Here is a 21,304-nt window from a genome sequence, read left to right as displayed (position 1 = left end):
TTGCTGAAGGGCAACCCTCCCTAAATTATTTTAAAATGAAAAAAATTGAAAATGAAGTAAATGAAAATGAAACATTGCTTGGTAGCTCAGGGCCCGCGCCACTGACCCTAAACTGGAGGGACCAGCAATGTAAATTTCCTCTTACCCCCTCTTGCCACTAGCCTTTGCTAGCAATGTTTTACTTGTGGACTTTGGTTCAATGTAATTTGTTGTAATCCTCAGGTTTATAGATGATAATAATCTTTCATTTAGCAAAAATTGGGGAGGCCCTGTATCTCTTTATTGAAAAAGTGTGACTTAGGATGAAAACGACCTCCGGCAGGCTCGGGTCGAATGGCTTTTGGCTTACTGTTACAAACAATTCGCAGAAGCTAGTAAGAATGCCCCGCCGCGGCGCCGCGTGCCTGTCGCCCTGGAGTAAACAGTAAAGCAACAGCATTTTAAATAGGTCGTTCCCTGAAAAGTGCCTGGAAATTTACAAAAGGAGCCTTGTTATTCCAAAAGCATGGCCAACGAGAAACATATGTCATCGCAAGATGTTTACAACATGTCCACATGGGTAGAAGACAACAAAAGCTCTTTTAAACCCCCAGTTTGTAATCAACTTATGTGAGTGCAGAAAAATTATTTTTAAATGAATTCAAAGTTACATGTTTTCTGGCGTGTACTTCAACTTCAACTTCAACATTTCATTATCACTATATTTTAAATCATTACAAGTGATACGATAGTGCTAATATAAACGATTGGTAGATTTAAAAACCACATTTTACATGAAATTGTCAGCAAGAAAAAATTAAATACTGAAGGACACGGAGAAATAACTTAGTAAAAAAAAAAATTGATATAAAAAGAAAAGAAAATAGAGAACGAAAGAAAAGGGGGTGCTATCAAAAGTTATCACAAAATGCTATTTGAAGGCCTATTAATTTTTAGGTGCTTATTAATCGTTTGTTTATTTTTTTATTACGCAATTCAAGAGTAAGGGAATCTAATGCAAGTGTAAAGCAACCAAATCAATGAACAGTGCTAAATTATTAATGAACGTTGATTTAATTTACGTTTATAAATCTCAAATTTATCTTTGGAAAGGTTTGGTGATCTTGAGGCAGACAACTGAGCGACACAACTTTTTATGCCATGATATGGAATAAAAAGGATGTCGCCTACGGGTTGGTCATATTCAAGTTGTCTATGTTTTTATGGACATCACATTTTTACGAAGAGAGAAACGGCCCAGCAGACTTAAATTAATAAAGTTGAGCATGCCAACATTTCACAAAGTTTATTACTTTGCTAATTATACATAATTAATGGTCTGTCACTTGCTTTTTTCAATCAAAACTTTCAAAATGATGACAGCCTTTTTTATTAGAGGTAATAAATAATTGAAAGGCTATTTATCATTCTTGGTGTTCTGTGTCTATGGCTTTAGATTTCAAATAGTACATCATCAACCCCACCAAAAAATTACCCCACCAACTGCCACTGGTTTTTTTACTAAGTATTGTGTTTTTTTTGGAAATTTCAACAGTTAAACATTTGGGAAAAGTGCCTTTTGCCAAACTACCTTGTGTCTGGGCCCACTGTGCAAACGGAACCAGAAATGCAAGAATTTTGTCTGGTTAGCGGGGCTGCAGCCTTCTTAGCCCCCATATGTTTCCTATGTCAGTCAATGTAACTTCTGCCTCTAATTTTTGCCATCAATTGAGCTCTTACCAAATAAACCAAATAAAGATATTATAGAAATTTGATTATTCACTAATTGAAGTCTTTGGAAAATGTGCCAATTAAAGCTGAAAGAGAAATTAGCTAAAAAATGAGCAATGGATCAAAAGTGATTTTTTAAAAGTGATCAAAATTCAAAGGAACTTGTCACCTTTCTAGAATGTTGGACTTGTTCTTTTCAATTTTTATGTCATGGACCATAGTTCTTACAATGTTAATGATCCCACAAAACAGGAAATATTAAAGCAAGGGCAAATCAAATTGATACACGTTGTGAAATAAAATTATTCCCAATTGATGGTAAGATAGACTGATAAATTTTTATACGTCATTAGATTTTAAAAGTTTTTTGTTTTTATAAGTTCTTTGGTATAAAAAAAATGCTTCAAAAATAGTATTTCTTTGCCAGTTTTGTGTTAGCCAGATGAAATATATAAATATGGTTTGTAATTTGCACCATTTCCCTTTAATTACGAAGTCATGTTTAAGTTGAAATGTAGTGCTAGAGTTGTACCATTTTGGACTCTTGGCTACCTTTGAACCTGCCAGTTCTATCAGTTTCATTATTAAACTATGAATCAGATGCTGCTACTGCAGACTTCTTCAGCACTTTGTCTTCAGCACTTTTTCAGCCTCTCATACTACAACCAACTTGTGTTACTAGCCATTAAAAACACTAACCAATAATGTTTTCATCAACATTAGAACATAATTGCACTTCTGGAAATAAAACCACATTGATTGCAGACCATATTCCTCAATTCACGCACATGGAATGACTCGTTTTATACAAAATGTTATAGAAACGTGATTATAGAAATTTTAACAACCAAGAATTTCTGGAGGAGCTAGGAAAAAGTAGACTGGGTCACAACCCTAGCAGACACTAGCATAGAAGAAGCATTCAATATCTTCTACTCTACTGTTGCTGATATATTGAATGTAATGGGACCTATTAATTTACTCAATCGAAAATTATTTTGAATTTCAATGAGCCCATGGCTAGCAAAAGGTATTCTAAAATCTAAAGATACAAATTGTAAAAATCTTTTATAACAGAAGTTTCCCAATGATGTTAAGAAATATCTTCATACACAGTATAAATCTTACAGAAATTGCTACTTTACATTACAAAGAGAAAGCAAGAAAGACTATTACACTGAGTACTTCAGTGTTATTGCTGAAAATGCTTGTAAAATATGGTCAGGCATAAAAAAATTATAAATATATCAAAATCATTAAATTAAACTACTCCTATCAGCATCAACTATAATAATAGTTTTCTTAGTAATGATAAAGACAGCAAATGAATGATTTTTTGTTAATGTAGGGCCCAATCTAAATAAAGATATCAAGAATCCAACATGTTCCTATTTTAATTTTTTAGATCCATCTAGTCATAACTCAATTTTCATAACTGATGTAAATTTATATACAATTCATTTGCACCTATACAAAATTCAAGTGAACAAATCATGTGGAACTTCCAGCTTTCAAAACAACGTTTTAAAAGATAATGTTGACTCTCCAGATTTTAATTTCAAATTCGCTTCACATAGGTCATTTTCTATTGTTACTTAAAAAAGCAAGAGTCTGCCCACTTTTAGAAAGAATGACCATAAAAAATATAGTAACTACCAACCAATCTCACTACTTTCTAACATAAGTAAAAATTTTGAAAGAATAATGTTCAATAGAGTCTATGACTTCATACTGTTTATGACCTTCAATTTGGTTTTTAAAAAAGGAGCCTCCACTAACCATGCACTTGTAAACATGGTTGAAAATAAAATAAAAACCCTTGGACAATAAAACAAATGTCGGTCGGGTAGTTATTGATATTCAAAAAGCTTTTGACACTGTCAATTACAAAATAGTACTCGACAAGCTTTACCACTGCGGAACAAGAGGACCTGCTCATCTTCGATTTAAAATATACCAAGGCCTGCCAAAAGTCTTGGGACACTGACGTCATTTTCCAAGGTCAAAATCAATCATCCGCCTCTCCCCCACAGAACAATGTTGGTTTACTATGAAACGGGTAAGGATATTAGGAAGCACTTTCTTTTGCGCTTCTTTTATGATATTTCTCTAAATTATTAACATTGTTCTAGGGGGAAGGGGCGAAAGTAGTAATTTTTTTCGGAAAAGGAATAAAAGGTGTGAAATGCAATGCAAATTGCTGGTTGTTCCAAGTACTTTTGGCAGGCATTGTAACTGATAGAAAAAGGTACAAATTAACTCCACCGATTCAAGTATTATGACAATATTGTGTGATGTACCACAAGGATCTATACTAAGGTCGTTTTTACTTCTGATTTTTATAAATGATTAAAGACCCGCTACTCAAAAACCACTCGCACATCATTTCGCGGATGACACATATCTTTTTCATTGAATTGAAATTGTGCACAGTCGACTCGTTTTTCATCTGCTAGAGGACTTCATTTACAAAAACTCAACACAACTTCTTATGGGCTAAGCTCTTTGCTCTAATCCTCTCTTCAATAATGTGACAAATTAAAAACACCTTACACGCTTTTTTTTCTAATCTGGCCTTTGAGTCTTATAAAAAACTCACGAAAATAGTTGTCTACTGTTGAAGGAGCAGCTTTTTTTCCTCGTAACAGTTATATTCAGCTACTAAAAACCTCGATTATCTAATGTTTTGTTACTCTGTATGCAGGTATGGGAAAGGCCAGCTGAAAGTTATGTTTGTTGGTGGGCCAAATTCAAGAAAAGATTATCATATAGAGGAAGGAGAAGAGGTGTACCTTTTTGCAGTTGTTAACATTTGTTATCGTAGCATCAAATAGATTGTATGATTGATTATTGCCTTATTTCGTTACTTCTAAAAATAGCTTTTTAACGAATAGAAGCAAAATTTACTGAGAAATACGAAAAATAGAGGGGCAATCCAATCAAGTATAATGAGAATGTGGCATGCTACCAGAAATATTGATGCTAACGACTTAAAAAATGCAGCTTAGAGTTTTCTGTTTTTATGAATATCTGCTTTTGGCTGTGCACCTAGAGAAAAAGAGCTTAAGACAAGAATTCATTAAGTGGCTGGGTCAAGGTAATTTTTGTGAATTGCAAAGAAAAATGAATTACTTGCTCTGAGGATCTGCAGAAAATAATCTTAGTTCAGACTAAGTAGTACTTAGTTTAACGGTGTGCATCTTGAAAAGTTACAGGCAAACCTCCTAGACCCCTACCTGTAGACCAATCTCAACCCAATCGTCACATTCCTCATAATAGATTAGAATCATTTAAAATGATCTTTCCTGTCTCATTTGGACTTCATTACGTTAGTTTTTGTCGTCAAATTAGTTGTCGATTTTAATCTGGTCCGTTTTTGTCCTCCTGTAGCTCTTTTACATGCTGAAAGGTGATATGTGTCTGAAAATAAAAGAGAGAGGGCAGCCAAAGGACATTATCATTAAGGAGGGCCAGGTAACTGGTTTCTTTTATGTATAATGTAATGTGTAACATAAAATTCGATTTCTCTAAATCATTCATTACAACACCTTGACCTTTTCACTGGTATAATGATTGTATATGTTCTTTGACTTGTTTATGTTTCCTTTAACATACTATGGCAGAATTTTCAATTCACTTACTAGTTCTAAGCTCATCTTACAATTGAAGGTCCAAAGTTATTCTCAAAAAAGAACAGGAAAGAGAAGCAATCGAAAATTGAGCGAAGGGACATGGCTGTAATGAGCGAAGGGAATCATGATTAAAATAGCAAATGATTCATACAATATCTTCCCAACATTGATGTTATTAGAAATTTGCCTTTTAGAAATATCTATATTTTATTTCAACTTTTAGGTATTTGTTTTGCCAAGCAGGATTCCACATTCCCCGCAAAGAATGGAAAATACTATTGGCTTGGTGAGAGTTTAAATAACTTTTCAACTTGAGAGTTGTGTTTACAAAAGATGAATCACGCTCGAAAGATTTCAATCTTTCTTATGAAGGCTTGCATAATGTTTAAACCCTGTAGAATTTTATTGTAAATGAGAAAAGGCCTACTTACAAATTCTCGTTACACTCTGTATGCATTGCACTTTGCAAGAATAAGTTAAACGACAACCTAGAATGCTGTTTGCTACGTCTGGACGTGTTAAATAGTTAAATTCCAATGCTAATTGTCTCAAATCAATGCATGTTTTAAGTTATCTTCAGTTTGCATAATGGACTCGGATTTTTACTCCCGCATCTTTTGCAAGGTTATAGAGAGAGAAAGACTGGAGGAAGAATCAGATGGACTAAGGTATATGAACTTTGCAAATGAAAAATATGATACTTTATTTTTATATAGAATTGTTTGGAGAAAATTGACTAGCTAAGTTAGGCACCTAAACTTCAAACAATGGCTTACTTTTTCAATATATTTGAACATCGTCTAAACAGAATGTTGCTAATTCAACATGTCAAGAGTGTCAAAATGAAAATAGTGTACATTTAAATAAGAGTTTGTTGCGGAATTAATATGGCTGTGGAGTGTACCAAAACAATCACACCACTAATCCTAAAATTCTTTTCATATTCAGAAACCATTTTATTTTAAAGGAAACTTTTAGAAGCAGAATAGTCGAACAACAGTTAGATTGCTGAAAACAAATCGTAACATCTTACCATGAAGTCAACCAATCAAATCTTGCTATCTTACCGTAAAGTCGTCAATTAGAATTGTACTATCTTACCATGAAGTCAACCAATCAAGTCTCACATTTTTCTACTTTGAAGTCAACCAATCAAATCTTACAATCTTACTCTCTTGATCATCTTTTGATGCGTCATGCGTGAAAATTTATAACTATATTTTCCTTGCTGTAGTGCAGGAAATCCATATTATCATAGACTTTGGCTCAGGAATAGCAGTGTCGAAGCCTTGCCTTTCAAAACAGTATAGAAGGATATGATGATAATCTTCCAAAGATGCTTTGATGTGACATTTTTCTCTTACCCCATTAGATATTACTGTGAAGATGGGGTGACTGTACTTTTTGAGAAGTGGTTCAGATGTTCTGATCTAGTAAAAGATTTGCCCCCAATCATCAAAGAGTAAGTACTTTGCAACTCTTATAACTTATTCTCGTTTGTTTCTTGAGATTTTGTATTAATTATAGATTGATTCTTGCGTCAATCTGTAAAGATGGCATCTGAAATTAAAGTGATTTTTGCCAGAAAGTACAGTTTTGTGCCCTTTCATCAGAAACTGCAGGAATAGGAGTACTTAACAACTGTGTGCACTCAAGGTGATTGCATTATTACACATATACCTGTTTTACAGGAATTGATAAGCCTATACGACTGCGTTTAGGGTATTTTTGCTATCGATTTTCATACCAGTTCGCATGGTTTGCTTTTTTTCGTGAAATGTTTAGTTTTTAACAAACCACGTGAGAGGCTGCAAAATACAAAGGATTTGTGCATAGTTATATGGCAGCTGAAGCAAGAAATGTCTAAGGTCAGTCGCTATTGTGACGTAGTTGATAACACTGATCCCTTTCACCGTAATGGACAAACACACACCAGCTCAAGCTCAATGTCCTAACCTTGCATCACAGAATAGACCTTGCAGCATTTGAAGAAATATCAGGTTAGAAGCCAAAATTACCTAGGTTACTCGAAGCAAAAAAAGTTAAACATCACTAACAGTTATAAGCAGAAAGATACGAATTTAAGGCAATAATAATTAAATGCCAGCTCTCGCAACATTACACTTAATTTTAATTTCCATCACGTGTTTGTATAAGTTCATTTATTAAGTATATAAGATTATTTTGAAATGAATGTTGCGTTGTGAACGCTAAGCTAATTCAAAAGCTATTTATGCTCTTTGCCATTTGCAGCGGTCAATTCTTCCATTTTAAGAATTTGCAGGTTGATTCTTTCGTTAAAACGCTCTCTGAAGCCTTTGTAGAAATAAACCAAAGGATCGCATATTGTACTTGCTAGTAAAAGAAGCTGCGTAACGCTCGATACCCTCGTGACATCGTTTACAGTTCGCACCTCAATAAAGATTGGGTAGGTGCATATTATGTTTGCTACAACCACTAGAATAGATGTTACCATCATGTGTCTTTCCCTTTTGCATTCACGTTTGAACAATATATGGCCCATAGAACATATTTCAAGACGCATTGCGTTGTCACTTTGCAGTTTTGCTCTTCGAATAAGCACAATTCTGAACATGTATGCATACACCACTGCGTAAAACATGCCTAGAGCTAGCAGCAGCAACCCATATATCTGGACAAATATTAAAATTATGTCATGTAGCTTCGTCGCTATCACTATGGAAATTATTACGTTTAAAATACTCAATGTCCACAAAAAAGTAATTAACATCCTTGGGAGCTTCCCTTGCATTCTCTGATGGTGCTGCAGCGGCTTTTTCACAGCTAAAAATCGGTCTACTGTAATGGCAAAAATATGCATCAAAGGAAAGTCTGCAGTCGACAGTAAAAAGTATATGAATAGGTTTCCCTCATCATTGGATAGCACGTTGGCCTTTTTAAGAGCGTAGAAAATCACAGTGGTTGTTGCAACAATCACGTCTGCTATTGATAAGCTCAGCAAGAATTTTTCAAATGTCTTCAATTTCTTTTTTTACCTCAAAATCAACGTTATTTCTACGATGTTGAGAGTAAATCCAAGAACACCTCCTGCAATGAAGACGATCTCTGCTTCATTTGCACACATTTTTCGCGACAATTATTGGTTTGAAGCAAAATCTAAATCAACCTTGAATAATCCTGATTATAAGCCTATTGCTCGATGAAAAAATGAAGTCAGTTTGTATCGCATTAATAAAGCATCAGTCAACATTCCTGTCAGCGAAAACGGTTCTTCAGCACATATGATTAGCTTCTTCGTATGCCAGCTTCAGCTGGTTGTTCTCCAATCTTCTCAAACTCGAGCCTAAGCCTAGCCCTACTGTCTGAGTTTGAAAACTTAATTATTGATTGACTTGGTGCTAAATTTCGTTGCTTTAAAAAAGTTTTGCTGTTTGCTGACCAGTAATGATCTTGCAGAAAAGGCGTATTTTGTTCTAGCTCTGTTGAACCTGACAGTCTGCTTGTATTCAAAAGAAATCCATATTTCTTAATTAATGGTAGTTTAATCATCATCCAATGGTCAGTTAATTTTCACATTGCCAGCTGCCCAATACTTTTTTCTTTGCTTTCAAGTGACAACATATGACTGATTCTGACCAATCAAGAGCAGGTGCATTCAGTTGTTCAAGCTCTGCTTGTTAAAGTTTTGGTTTAATCTTAGTGGAGAAAATCCCAAGCTGGTTTTGAACAATTCGACTCTTGAATGAATCTTGGCAGCAAATGTTCTGCTATGTTGATAAAAACCCAGGCAGGTCAGGTTTTTGATTAATAAGATTCAGTTAAGTGTAAGCAGATAGAAATAAGGACTTTAAACTTTAATACCAAACGCACTCAACAAACAGTGAATTTGTTGCAACAACAAAAATAGCTAGAAGGATAATATCCAATTCTTGCGTTTTTGCAACTTTGTGCTTTGTTTTTAAATACTTTGTCAAAACTATCTGCCAGTTGCAACTCGACTTCGTTTTGCTGGTAATTTAATTGCCTTCAGATATAAAGCAATTCCTACAAAGCTTCATCCTGTTGTTTGCATTAATAAAACGTTGTCTATAGCCTTTGTAGAAGTAGATCAATGGGTTGCATATCGAGTTTACGAGCAGGAAAATATGTGCTTTATCTGATAAATCATTTATGCTTTTGGCTAGTAGGACATCAATGCATGTTGGATATAAGCATACGACAAATGAGAAAACAAGCATCACCGACGTTATGAACATATTTCTTTGTTTCTTATGTGCACTTTCATCCCAAATAGCTTTTATTTGGCTGCGTTGAGCCCCTTCCCTTTCGGTATGTATGAAAGCTTCTCGTGCGTTAGCTGCTCGAAAGATTGAGATGTATGAAACAGTGTAAAAAATGCTATGGGGTATGACACTACCGCAACCTACTTTCAAAAATAAAAGAGTATAGTTTCTGTTCTTATAAACCCATATTAACATTATTGCATTGAGAATACCAAGTACCCAAACAACTGTAATCAAGATGCCTTGAAATTTGCCTCGCATCCTTATGGAGTGAGCCAGAGGCTGCTTTACTGCCAAGAGTCGTTCTATCGTGATAGCTGCAGTGTGATCGTGCGAAAATCCAGTTGATGCCATTAGGATTATCAATAGGAGTAATCCGTCTTGGTCTTTTAACATGCCCACGATTCGTAACGCAACAAATATAACCGTAGGCGTTGCGGATAGAATATCAGCAAAGGAAAGACTTAAAAGGAGGCTGTCGAATGGCTTTCTTTTGGTTATTCTCAGTAAGCAAACTGCTTCAAAGCAGTTGAGTACGATGACCAAACTTCCAGTTGCTAGGAGGATGCAGTTCATCGTAAGAGTGCTCATCTTGGATGAAAATTTGGTCAATGATGTGTTTTGATGGTTGGGAAGTGTTCACGTTCCTGTCAAAGATTCGTCCGCGTCGTTTATTATAGCTGTGTATGTATTTTGAACGTTGTAGGCTGTTATTTCAAAGATGAGAGTCTTTCTTACCACTTTTCTTGAATTGCCAGCACTTTATCAAGAGACCCATTGTCAAAGTCGTACACTGCCAATTTCGTTTATACTATGTAGATGGCCCATTCCTGCATAGCCTCTTTAAAACTCCTGTTTCTAGTCGTGCGTTTTCACCTGTCATGCTTTGCTTCATCTCAAGCGCAAACAATTTTCCATTTTAGTGTTGATCATTTTGCCAAATGCTCTTTATAAATAAATGGCCTGTTTTAATAACTGAACTTTAAATACGCGGTCGTAGAGTGCAACATGTTGACGAAGAAATACTCACATTTGCTGTAAACATTCTGAATTATGTTTTGTTTTGCATTATGATGGCTTGTCAGTTTCATCAAGAATCACGGCAATATCAGAGCTTTTTCAAGCATTGCTCCTAATTATTGTGCAATAATCTACTTGTATTAATTTGGTTAAACAGTAAAAGATCCTTATTTTTGTGGTACTGTAATCTGTTGATGAATAAATACTTGCATTAGCTTCAAAAGTTCCATATTATCTGTTTGTTTTTCATATTGAAGGTTGTTCAGTTTCATCAAAATTAACAGTAAAAGCAGAGGCTATGTTCCGCACATGTTCCGCAAATAATAACTTGGTTAATCAGTACCAGATTCTCATTATTTAGGTATATTCAGATTAGCAAACACCCCGTTTTAATAAGATATCCCGTATTCATATGTTCAGGTTATCTTTGGCTAAGATGTCCCGATCTTTGAAACTCCAGTTTCTTTCAGAATGTGCATTATATGCAGCATATCTTTGCCTTTAGATAGATCTCTAGAACAAGATAGCCTCCTTTTAAGTTATCTTGAAATTCATGCTTAGACTCACTCTCTTTAGCGGACTCACGTAGTTTGCGGTAAAATATTTTTCTGGTTTTTCTCAAGCTCTACCCGAATATTGCAGCCCTACATAAGATCTATTGGGATAAGAAAAGTAACTTATGGCATTCCTCAAAGTGCCTGCTTTGGTCAACTTCTTTTTACTGACTTGCGCTGGAAGTGTACACCAAACGGATAGGCTGTCCTGGATTTTCATATTTGAAGACCAAGCTAAAGGACAGTTGGTCACTCAATTTGTTGACCTTTCAAAAGCGTCCCAATATTTTATGTTGCTTCGTTGTTACATGAAAATTCATTTCCCAGGTAATACAGGATACTTTAAGTCGGTAATGTTCGAATCTCTGTAACTCCTGAACAACCTTTTGGTGCCACAAACCATCAGTAAATCCAAGGCTTTTTTGTTCTGACTCTCCTCAGAGTATCAGCCTCAGAATGAAGGTCGACAATGAACTACCTAAGTTTATACGCAGGTGTGTATAAAGAGCGTTTCTAGAACTCAGCCAGAGTAATACTTTGATTTGTTCATGTTAAGTTTCTAGAAATTTGTTTTGAAAAGAACCAAAGAAAACCATGCAGTTAAAACACGTCAATCTATCAAAGCTAGAATATCTTTATTCTACATGTGCAAAGTCTTTATAGATAATGTGTTGCGCAATCTTAGGTTCCATGATCTTCTAACACAATGTGTTACAAGCTCCTCTAACACAACAGCTAAAGTACAGGTTAAATACATTAGATAAACCATTTTGCGTAGTTTCACAACTTTTGGATATATTTTTAATTATGCTGCAATATCAGTTATTTTGATAAAAATGTATCCTGTTTAGGCCTCTCTGTCACCCTCCAGTAAAAGCACCAGCAGCCTCCCTAGTCATCATTCATTGGGATCTCCAGCCTGCTGCGTCTGACTTTCCTTTGTGTCGGTGTCACTCTTCTTTAAAGACCCATGTGTTATCTTTGATCTTCTTTCAGTTGCTCGGCGATCTCGCAGGCCTTTGTAGAAATAGACCAACGGATTCGCTATTGAATTTGTCAGCAACAATAGCTGTGTCGCCATAGAAATGTCGTCTATACTTTTTCGTATCAATAGTTCAATACACACAGGGTACATGCAAAAAATGTATGAAACAACAACTAATACACATGTTATCAACATTGTTCTTTCCCTTCGGCAATTGCTATTTAAAAGAATCTTTTTTATGCAACACTTTTTATTATCTTCCTTGTTTTTATTTCTTACTTTCACTGCCTGAATAAGAACCAAGTTAAACATACGCTTATAAGCTGCACCATAGCAAAACCCAAGAATGATCACGAGAACAGCGAAAGCCTTTATAAGGGGCATTAATGCTTCCTTTGCTACCGAAAAGATCGTGCCGAATGTTGTCACTAGAATAATGTTGATTGCCCATATTGCACCAATGAGGACATATGGCAGCTTTCCTTTCATTCTGATGTTATGTTGCAAAGGCCTTTTGATCGCCATGAATCTATCAATCGTTATGACAATGATATGTAGTACTGAAAAATTACCGGAACACACTAGAAGGTGAATAAATACAACGCCAGCTACTGGGTTGAAAGAGAAAATCAACGTTACCACAGACACAAGCATATCTGCAAACGATAAACTCAGGAGAAGTCTATCAAACGGCTTCCAGTTCTTTCGTTTCTTTAATATCAAGATCGCCTCGATGATATTGAGGCAAAGTGCCACTAGGGCGAATGCAATAAATGGTAGATTTCTTATAATGTCATTCATGTCGACTGGCTTCTTTAACCTCTTTTATTTGTTTCTGTTTATATCAACGTTATTATGATCTTGTAAATCTATTTACTGTGTTTCTTTCCAAAGCGTTGCTTTCCACTTCTGCAGTTTCTTACGAAAGAACCTGTCATTTAATTATGTCTCATGCTATTAAACTAGGTTATTCTGTAGGCAGCAGATCTTTCTGGCGTTGGCTCCGTGGACTTATGCCGTGATTTCTCTGTTCATCAGCCGTTCAGATTTCTATAATTTCGGAAGGTTGGACAAATGTATAGATGAATCTTACCATATTACGTGAAACATCAGTAAGTCGTTTTGTAATGACCGTCGATCGTTATGGTTTGATTCACTCAGAGCCAGTTCCTTTTAAGGACGATTTTTGTCATGTGGCTCAAATTGATGGCAAATTAAAACGTATGCTTGCTTGTTTTCATAGCAAACAATTCCATTCAATTTTTGCTGCAAGATTTATTTCCTTCTGCGATAACGAACAGATGTTTGTTAAACTATGATAAGTTTAGATTTATTTGTAATCATGTGACTGTGAAATTGTTGACGCAAGGCTTTATGGGCGGCATGAACTTTCAAATCAAGGTTTTTATCTCAGCTTGATCAAAAAAAATTAATTAGGCTCCATTTTTTAATTGATTGGGATGGTACTCGTACTTGTTTATCATAATATGTTGATAGAAATCTGGAGTTAGTTGACAATCAGTCAACATGCAGTCCTTCCCTCGATTCAGTGATAATCTTGATTAATCTTAAGTGGCTAAGCCCGAGGTTACCTTAAGTTAAAACTTTTAGTCAGGACCAGTGTTGAAAGTCAGGAACATCAAGTATCGCCATTGCTCTTCAGTTCTTTTATCAAAACGCTTAAGCTGTGCTTCCTAATGCGATTCTGTTTCTGTTGTTAACTTTTTATTTTCTGGCTTAATATTTTCGAAGAAATCATCTTTGAAAAAGACAGCCATAATTAGTAAGGAAAGGCCCTTTGATATTGTAAAGGTCAAGTGCCTCCAGACGAGCTTAACGAGAAATTTTTGTTGAAAGAGATGATAAATAATAAATTTAATTAGTTGATCAGTTATGATAAATAATGCTCTTGTTCAGTATCGAGTAACATTCAGCATTCAATCGAGTAACATATAACATTCATTTTGATTGAAAGGTTTTCGAGACGGATGATGCAAAATATATTTTAATACCAGCATGCCTTTTGTCATGTTATTACTACCATAACTGGTTTGGCAACGGTGTCTATGTTGAGATTTTGGTACATTGTCATAGCCAGCTGCCCTAGACATTTCAACACCAAGGACGTCTTACCATTACGGTCATATACTTCATTAGCTGAAGGTCTAGGAAATTATAGGCTGAAAGCCTAGGACTCTTTGAGTTATAGCCCTGGGACATCAGGGGTGAAGCCTAGGTTTCAGATGTTGAATGCCAAGGACATTGTATCTTTCAGGCCTAGGACTTAATATGTTGAGGCTCTAGGAGTCTTTAGGATGAAAGTCTAGGAATTCATAGGTTGAAGACCTGGGATTTTAAAGGCTGATCGCCTGTAACTTTAGCGATAAAGGCTTAGGACTAACGAAATTCGAACCTCGCGACAATGAATCTTTCAGGCCTAGAACTTAACATGTTGAAGGATTCTATAGGATAAAAGTCTAAAAATTCATAGGTTGAAGACCTAGAATCTTCTAAATTGAAGACCAAATCTTTAAGATCATATTCATAGGAATCTATAGGTCACGAGGCCTCTGCTGGCAGAACATTCAGTCCTTAACTGTTTTAAAACCCTTGATAATTTTGATGTTTGGCAGAACATTCCTAGAGTTTCTTCAAATCAAAATTTTGTTTACCAGCCAAAGCAGTAACTTATCCAATTGTGTTAATTTTCTTATTTTTTATTTATATAGATATATGCAGTCAGATCAGTTTAAAACGGGAAAACCTATCCCAGGTATGTAGGTTGTTTCAGTGTTCGGCTTCTTATTGACATGGTTACATTTTTAAAACCGTGTTTCCCGATAGAGGTATTTATCTTGGTTTTGAACCACACCGAAGCCGAGACAGAAGCAGTGCCTCAGAAAGGTCTTGTGTATTGCCCCGTATTTTGCTACTAATCATGAAATGTCATAATCATCATAAAGCTCTAAATTATTTTTTCAGTTTTACAAGAACAAACAGTTATTTAGGAAGCTCCTTTTTTCTCTGTATCTCATAGGCACAATAAGTGAGACTCCACCAGTTAAGATCGATACCACTACGGAGGTGCACAAGCCTTTCGGACTAGCAGATGTGAGTTTCTAACTTTGTTTTGCGTTAGCTTCTCACTTTTCATCAAAGATTTGGATACTAATTCAAGCATTTGAGCATTTAATTATAGCACCTTTTGAGCGTTCTGAAAATTTTAACCTTATACTCATAGAAGATTCATAGAATTGGTTTTTTGAACAATGCGAAACGGTTTTTGTATTCAACAGAAATTGGTGTCCCATTGTCTCATTTTACATTTCATGCAATATGATCTCTTTTTTCATTCTGTTGAGCATGCCTTTGCTTTCTGTGTAAGATTTCCATCGACACTATGTTTTCATTGGTGAAATCTAAATCGAAATTTGAAGTTTATTATTCTAGTTATTTTTTAAATCCAGCTTTGAGGACACTACCAACATTCCCAAAATGTCCAGAAGGTCAGGTCTTATCCTCATTGTGTCTTAAGAAAAAAGAAAATGATTCCATTCTCCTTGGATTTTTCTTACTCAATACCCAAATGCCGGGGTGATATATCTCAGATCGAATATGGCAGATTGGAGCCTCTAATGTTGCCCTTAAAGTTGCTCGAGATAAAAAATTTGATGTAGCCTCATTTGCTGGGTCTTTCATACTATTTTACGATCTCTTTAGGTGATTGGTCTTGGCCGGCCTATGTCCTTCTGGCATCGGGTTGTGCCAGTTCTTTGGGATGGCGAAATTACCAAACTTGTAAAGTGCCTTACTATATTGCTAAAGGTCGTTGGTCCAAGAGCTGACCCGATACTCGTCCTGTGATGTATAAGTTCACTCTATGTGCACCCAGCAGCGAATTGGTACAGGAGGGAGGCTAAAGTCTGCGGGGAAAAGATTGCATGCGTGACTTCACCACTTTATCGCATGCGTCATATACTTTTTAGTGAACTAAAAGTCACCAATTATTTCCTCATTTTAGGGATTAACTTGTGTGTATTCCCAAACATATGATACTTATTCAAGACTGATCTTTTTAGTGGATTGATCGCAACAAGAAAGAAATACAGCCTTCGGGAACAAAGGAGCTGTTTTCAAAGGGAGAATTCAAGGTATGTCGTAAGAGAGTGGGTTCATGTTGTTTGGGTGGTTGATTAGAGGCAGGAGGGGGCTGATGTGGCAAGACGAAGCAAAGATGATATTGATTGTCAAGGGCTGTCTATACCCTTGACCGCCTTTTAGATGGCATCGCGTTCTTGTCTTTGTGGAAGGTGAAATTCTAACGCTTCCTTGCTGAAAGCTATATTTTAAACCACTAAGAATCGAACAAATTGAACACATCATTCGCTATAAAAGATACATTTAGAATTTGAATCCAGTATTTGAAACCGTCGACTGCTTTAAAAATTTTCAGGAATCAATTTAATACTTCGATAATGGTCTTTCTGTACAAATAAATTTTTGGCCTTTTGACTGATGGATATTCTCAAAAATTCTTGTGGGCTAAAATAATGTTCTCTCCCAATACACAGGTTACAGCATACGGAGGGGGCAAATTTGATCATGAAAACCAGGGAGAAACATTTCTCTGGCAAACTGTATGTTTTCCAATCGTTTTTTGTTTGTTTCTTGACGTATGGTTGATTTGTATTTGTTTATGTTATTATCAGATCATACAATAGTGTTGTCATGCATTCAAACGTTGATGAAAAATTCTTAGGCTGTCGAAGGGAGTAAAATGTTTGCCTTTCACTCGCTTATTATTTGATTGCCCCCTCAAATACACCATAAACATACTAGCTTGAGTGTCATACAAATTTATATGAGGAATTATATGAAATTGTATGAGGAAAATAAGCGAATTTGAAATAACGACGTTTCCAGCGTAACCCGTTAACAAATGAAGATAGAAAGGGGTAATAAAATTATAAACGTAAATACACGTCAGAGAAGAAAAATTCTTGTATTGTGACGAAAAGGGGATTTGAAATAGATAGGAAATCAATGTTAGAAAAGCAGCACTCATTCCCATTATAATAAATTTAGTTTATAACTAACTTATCTTGTATTTCTGTTCCTAGGAGGGCGAATGTCTCCTAAAACTTGAAAGTGAGCAAAGAAAATTGAAGGCAGGTGACGTTACCCTTGTTCCGGCTGGGAAGAAGTAAGTCACTAGATTTATTTTATCTGATATTTTCTCGAAACTCTTATTTGACGAAATTTTTGAAAATTTCAGTAAGGAATTGACAGTCAGTAAATGAAAAGCAATGTAAAAACAGGGACTTGTCTAAGTTATTCTCGAGGGCTCGAGTCACTAGCATAATAGGTTAACGCTATCTTGAAGAGGGGGTAATTGGAGGGGTTATGTGATTTTATTGTTATGTCAAATGGACCCAGAAAAGGTTAAAAGACGTTACGATACGATTTAACAGTCTTATGGCACGGTACTATCTCTTATTTAAATGCTTTTTTGAAATACTGCAAAAAACGGTGGAGAAATAAACAATAAATTGGCATTGATACCAATTTCTTGTGGGCTATTTAGGATAATAACTCACAAGATGTATTTAAGCATAAAGCTTGTGTGCTTTCAAACATATTCACCGTATGGTTTGCTAAATTGTTCAAACGCTCTATTACTTGAAATGATACTGTTTGGTGATGGAGGGTTGTCCGTTGATTCCAATTCAGAAATGCAACAAAGCGTTTTGAAAAAAATGATACTATTCAAACTTAGCTTCTGCAACCTGTACTGGGATTATGTGCATTCGTTGTAAAGTGGTTACGTCTGTAATAGGCTTTTGTATTGTAATTGATTGTCGTTGTAAATTTTATGAGAATATAAAAAAAGAAAAAAAAAGTGGTTACGTGTATTGTTTGTCTTTTTGTTTGTTTTTTTATATTTTTATTCATAGTTACTTGTTGCTTAGTTAGATAGTAACTTTATGTTTAATAGCTGCATGCTAGACACAGCCTTGTGCTCTCTGTCGTATGATGTATAAAAACCTTTTGGGTGATATACAAAAAACAAAGCCATAGGATTTTCTGGCTATGTTTAAAAAGGCGCTCGCTGTCCCGTTTGTTGCAACGAAAACACCGGTAATGAATAGTTTTTCATTTCATATATTCCTTTTTCATTCATAAAATGAAATTTAACTCATTTTCAATATTTTCTTGCAAGGTTCACCATTGAAAGACAAGATAATTCGATTGGACTTACAATAAACATGGATCCCATGGCTGCCAAAAGTAAATGATTTACATTTAATTCGCCTGGACTATGAGGACAATAATTAAACAGAAGTTGATGTGGGACGTTGCTTCTTGCGTGCAAAGGATGGTGTGACCCTTTCGTTTAGTTTTCCGATCTCTGTCTTACAGAGCGTAAATCGTGTCTGGTCGGTCTTTCGAAAAATATACTTCAGCTAGTAGAGAGCACGTTTTTCTTCTGTAGGAGCTCAATATTTATTTTTTGTAAACTTAGTAATTCTTGAACTAATTTCTGCTTTCATGAGAATTTCAGTAGCTTTGCTTATTATTTTTTGTACCTAGATCTCTTAAAATACCGTTTTCTTGGACCATTTGGCCAAAATTTCATAGAAATATTTGCCGCTGTTGTTCTAGCTTTTAAGATTCTTTTAATATTTTTTAATGTATCGTCTGGCTTAGGCCCTTCTTAATTCTTGGCAGGCCCATGGCAAAGGCAAACTACCAATCATTCCCCCTGACAATGATATATTCATATTAGGTTTTAGAGAGAAGGCTGAAATTTTTTATGACTATTTTTTAAAACAATGCAGTACCTTTGATACTGGCAGTACCATTCCTCAAAACTTTCTCCCTATTGCTCCGCCACGAACCGAATTTACCATCTCTGATGAAAAATTCTGAAGATCATTCGGTCATTAAACCCAAATAAGGCACACGGCTGGGATGATATCTTAATACGCATGATTTTGCGATGATGCGCTATTACTACCCCTTAAGCTGATATTTGAAAATTGCTTAAACCAAGGTTTATTTCCTGAAATGTGGAGAAAGGCAAATGTAGTTCCAGTCCACAAAAAGAACCATAAGAGCTTAAAACAAAATTATCGTCCGATTTCCCTCCTCCCAAAATTTCAGTAAAACTTATATTTGATACCCTTTATCAGCATCTAGATACTAATAGTTTACTTAACCCAAACCTCATCCAGATGATTCAACGATAAACCAGCTCCTTTCAGTTGTCAATTCTGTATTTCAAGCATTTGACTGCAACCCCACTCTAGATGTTCGTTCAGTTTACCTTGATATATCTAAGGCATTTGATCGGGTCTGGCACGAGGGTCTTCTTTACAAAATCCGTCGATGTGGCATTTCCGGTAAGCTGCTTTCACTGATGCAAAGCTTCCTTGCTCACAGAAAGCAGCTTACTGTTTTAAATGGCAAAACATCTAAATGGGGTGCTGTTACAGCAGGAGTTCCACAGGGCTCTATTTTAGGACCCCTTTTCTTCCTAATTTACTTAAATGACTTAACGGATGGGTTGAAGTGTAAGGTGAAACTATTTGCAGACCTCCATTTTCACTGTCGTTCACGATCAAAACGCAGCCGCTGAAAATTTGAACCATGATCTGAAACTGATCAATCATTGGGCTCTTCAATGGAGAATGTTCTTTAATCCAGACCCAACTGAGCAAGCGGTGGAGGTGACTTTCTCAAAAAAGAGATGTCCAGTAAATCACCCTCCCATACTTTTTAATTATGTCCCTGTCAAGAACGTCCTGTAGCAAAAGCACCTTTGAATTATATTAGACTCAAGACTGTCCTTTTCAGTCACATCAAAGCCATTATTTCAAAGTGCAGACAAGGAATAGGAATGTTCAGATTTCGTTCAAAATATTCACCACGGCATACCCTAAATGAAATATATAAACTGTATGTTCGACCACATTTCGATTATGTTGACGTCATATATCACACACCAAGCAAAATTTGCGAATTCAGCCATCGCGTCACCCTAACCAATCAAATGGAAAACACTAACAGTGATAGGTGTTTGGAAAGGTACTTCTCGTGAGAAGCTGTATGATAAGCTTGGGTGGGAATCGTTAAACCTCCGACGATGGAGTAGACGTCTCATCTTCTTTTATAGAATAGGTAACAACCAAACACCAGATTATACGAGACATCAAATTCCAAATCTTCAAGAATCCAATTACGACCTTCGCAGACGTAATAGAATTGGGCAAATATGTGCAAGAACAAACAGTTTTAAGCAAAGCTTCTATCCCAACTGCTTGTTGGAATGGGAAAAGCTCGATCCTAAGATTAGACAATTGAACTCGGTAAATGTTTTCAAGAAAAAATTGTTTTCCATTATCCGTCCACCTCCTAAACCAGACTACAATATTGTTTTCCATTATCATGACCCAAATGGCCTATCCATCTTAACGCAGCTACGTGTTAGACTCAGTAAACTAAATTTCCATAAATTTAAGCACAATGTTAATGACACTCTGAATCCAATTTGCCCGATAAATGACAGTGTTGAGGACACGGAGCACTATTTTCTGCTCTGCCATAACTATAAAGTGGATAGATGTGATCTCCTCAGCAGTGTAAATGCGATATTGTTGCCTCATGGTCTGATAAATCTTTCAAATGGAGATCTGCTAAAAATCATCCTCTATGACCATGAAGAATTACCACTCGAATCAAATACGAAAATTCTCGCTGCAACGCTAAAATATATACAGGCCTCTAAACGTTTTGAATAAATTGATGATACAAACAATATATATTTCCTTTCTCCTCTCCTCTTTCTAGAAATAGTTTCTATTTATTCTTTTCATTCATTTTGTATCTTTAAATTATAGTTAGTTTAGTGTTATATGTTGAATGTAAATTACCACAGGGTTGCTATGTATTCCCATGCTCCCTGCGGTATCCTCTGGTATATTTGTGTATGTTTTGTAAAAATTTTGTATGAATATATAAAAAAAGCCAAACTGAGCCATGTCTCTGCATATTTTTCCATACCTTTATGCAACTGTACATACTAGGGCATTGCTATCCACGATTTTACCTTGCCAAAAGATGGCAGAATTTTATTTT

The 21,304-nt window shown here is 35.6% G+C and overlaps 1 protein-coding gene across 1 annotated transcript; it reads left to right on the top strand.

Annotated features, from left to right (window-relative positions):
• The first annotated feature begins 319 nt into the window (after positions 1-319).
• On the top strand, positions 320-21,202 carry LOC135689083 (3-hydroxyanthranilate 3,4-dioxygenase). Its single transcript, XM_065206201.2, has 12 exons — positions 320-609; positions 4,415-4,496; positions 5,101-5,184; positions 5,566-5,628; positions 5,967-6,010; positions 6,715-6,804; positions 14,896-14,939; positions 15,204-15,277; positions 16,246-16,317; positions 16,738-16,803; positions 17,287-17,369; positions 18,387-21,202. The coding sequence occupies exons 1-12, from the start codon at positions 506-508 to the stop codon at positions 18,460-18,462; spliced, it is 882 nt and encodes a 293-aa protein (XP_065062273.2). The 5' UTR covers positions 320-505; the 3' UTR covers positions 18,463-21,202.
• Positions 21,203-21,304: the final 102 nt, after the last annotated feature.

This window comes from Rhopilema esculentum, chromosome 10, assembly GCF_057945365.1.
Source record: "Rhopilema esculentum isolate cy_ngs chromosome 10, ASM5794536v1, whole genome shotgun sequence".
Taxonomy (NCBI): Eukaryota; Metazoa; Cnidaria; class Scyphozoa; order Rhizostomeae; family Rhizostomatidae; genus Rhopilema; species Rhopilema esculentum.
This window is presented reverse-complemented; position numbering and strand designations above follow the sequence as displayed.

Excerpts from the sequence above, each read along its gene's own strand:
- LOC135689083 (XM_065206201.2), top strand. The coding sequence starts at position 506 with ATGGCCAACGAGAAACATATGTCATCGCAAGATGTTTACAACATGTCC. Across the intron at positions 6,011-6,714 it reads GAAGAATCAGATGGACTAAG|ATATTACTGTGAAGATGGGG; the intron begins GTATATGAACTT and ends TTACCCCATTAG. Across the intron at positions 15,278-16,245 it reads AGCCTTTCGGACTAGCAGAT|TGGATTGATCGCAACAAGAA; the intron begins GTGAGTTTCTAA and ends TGATCTTTTTAG.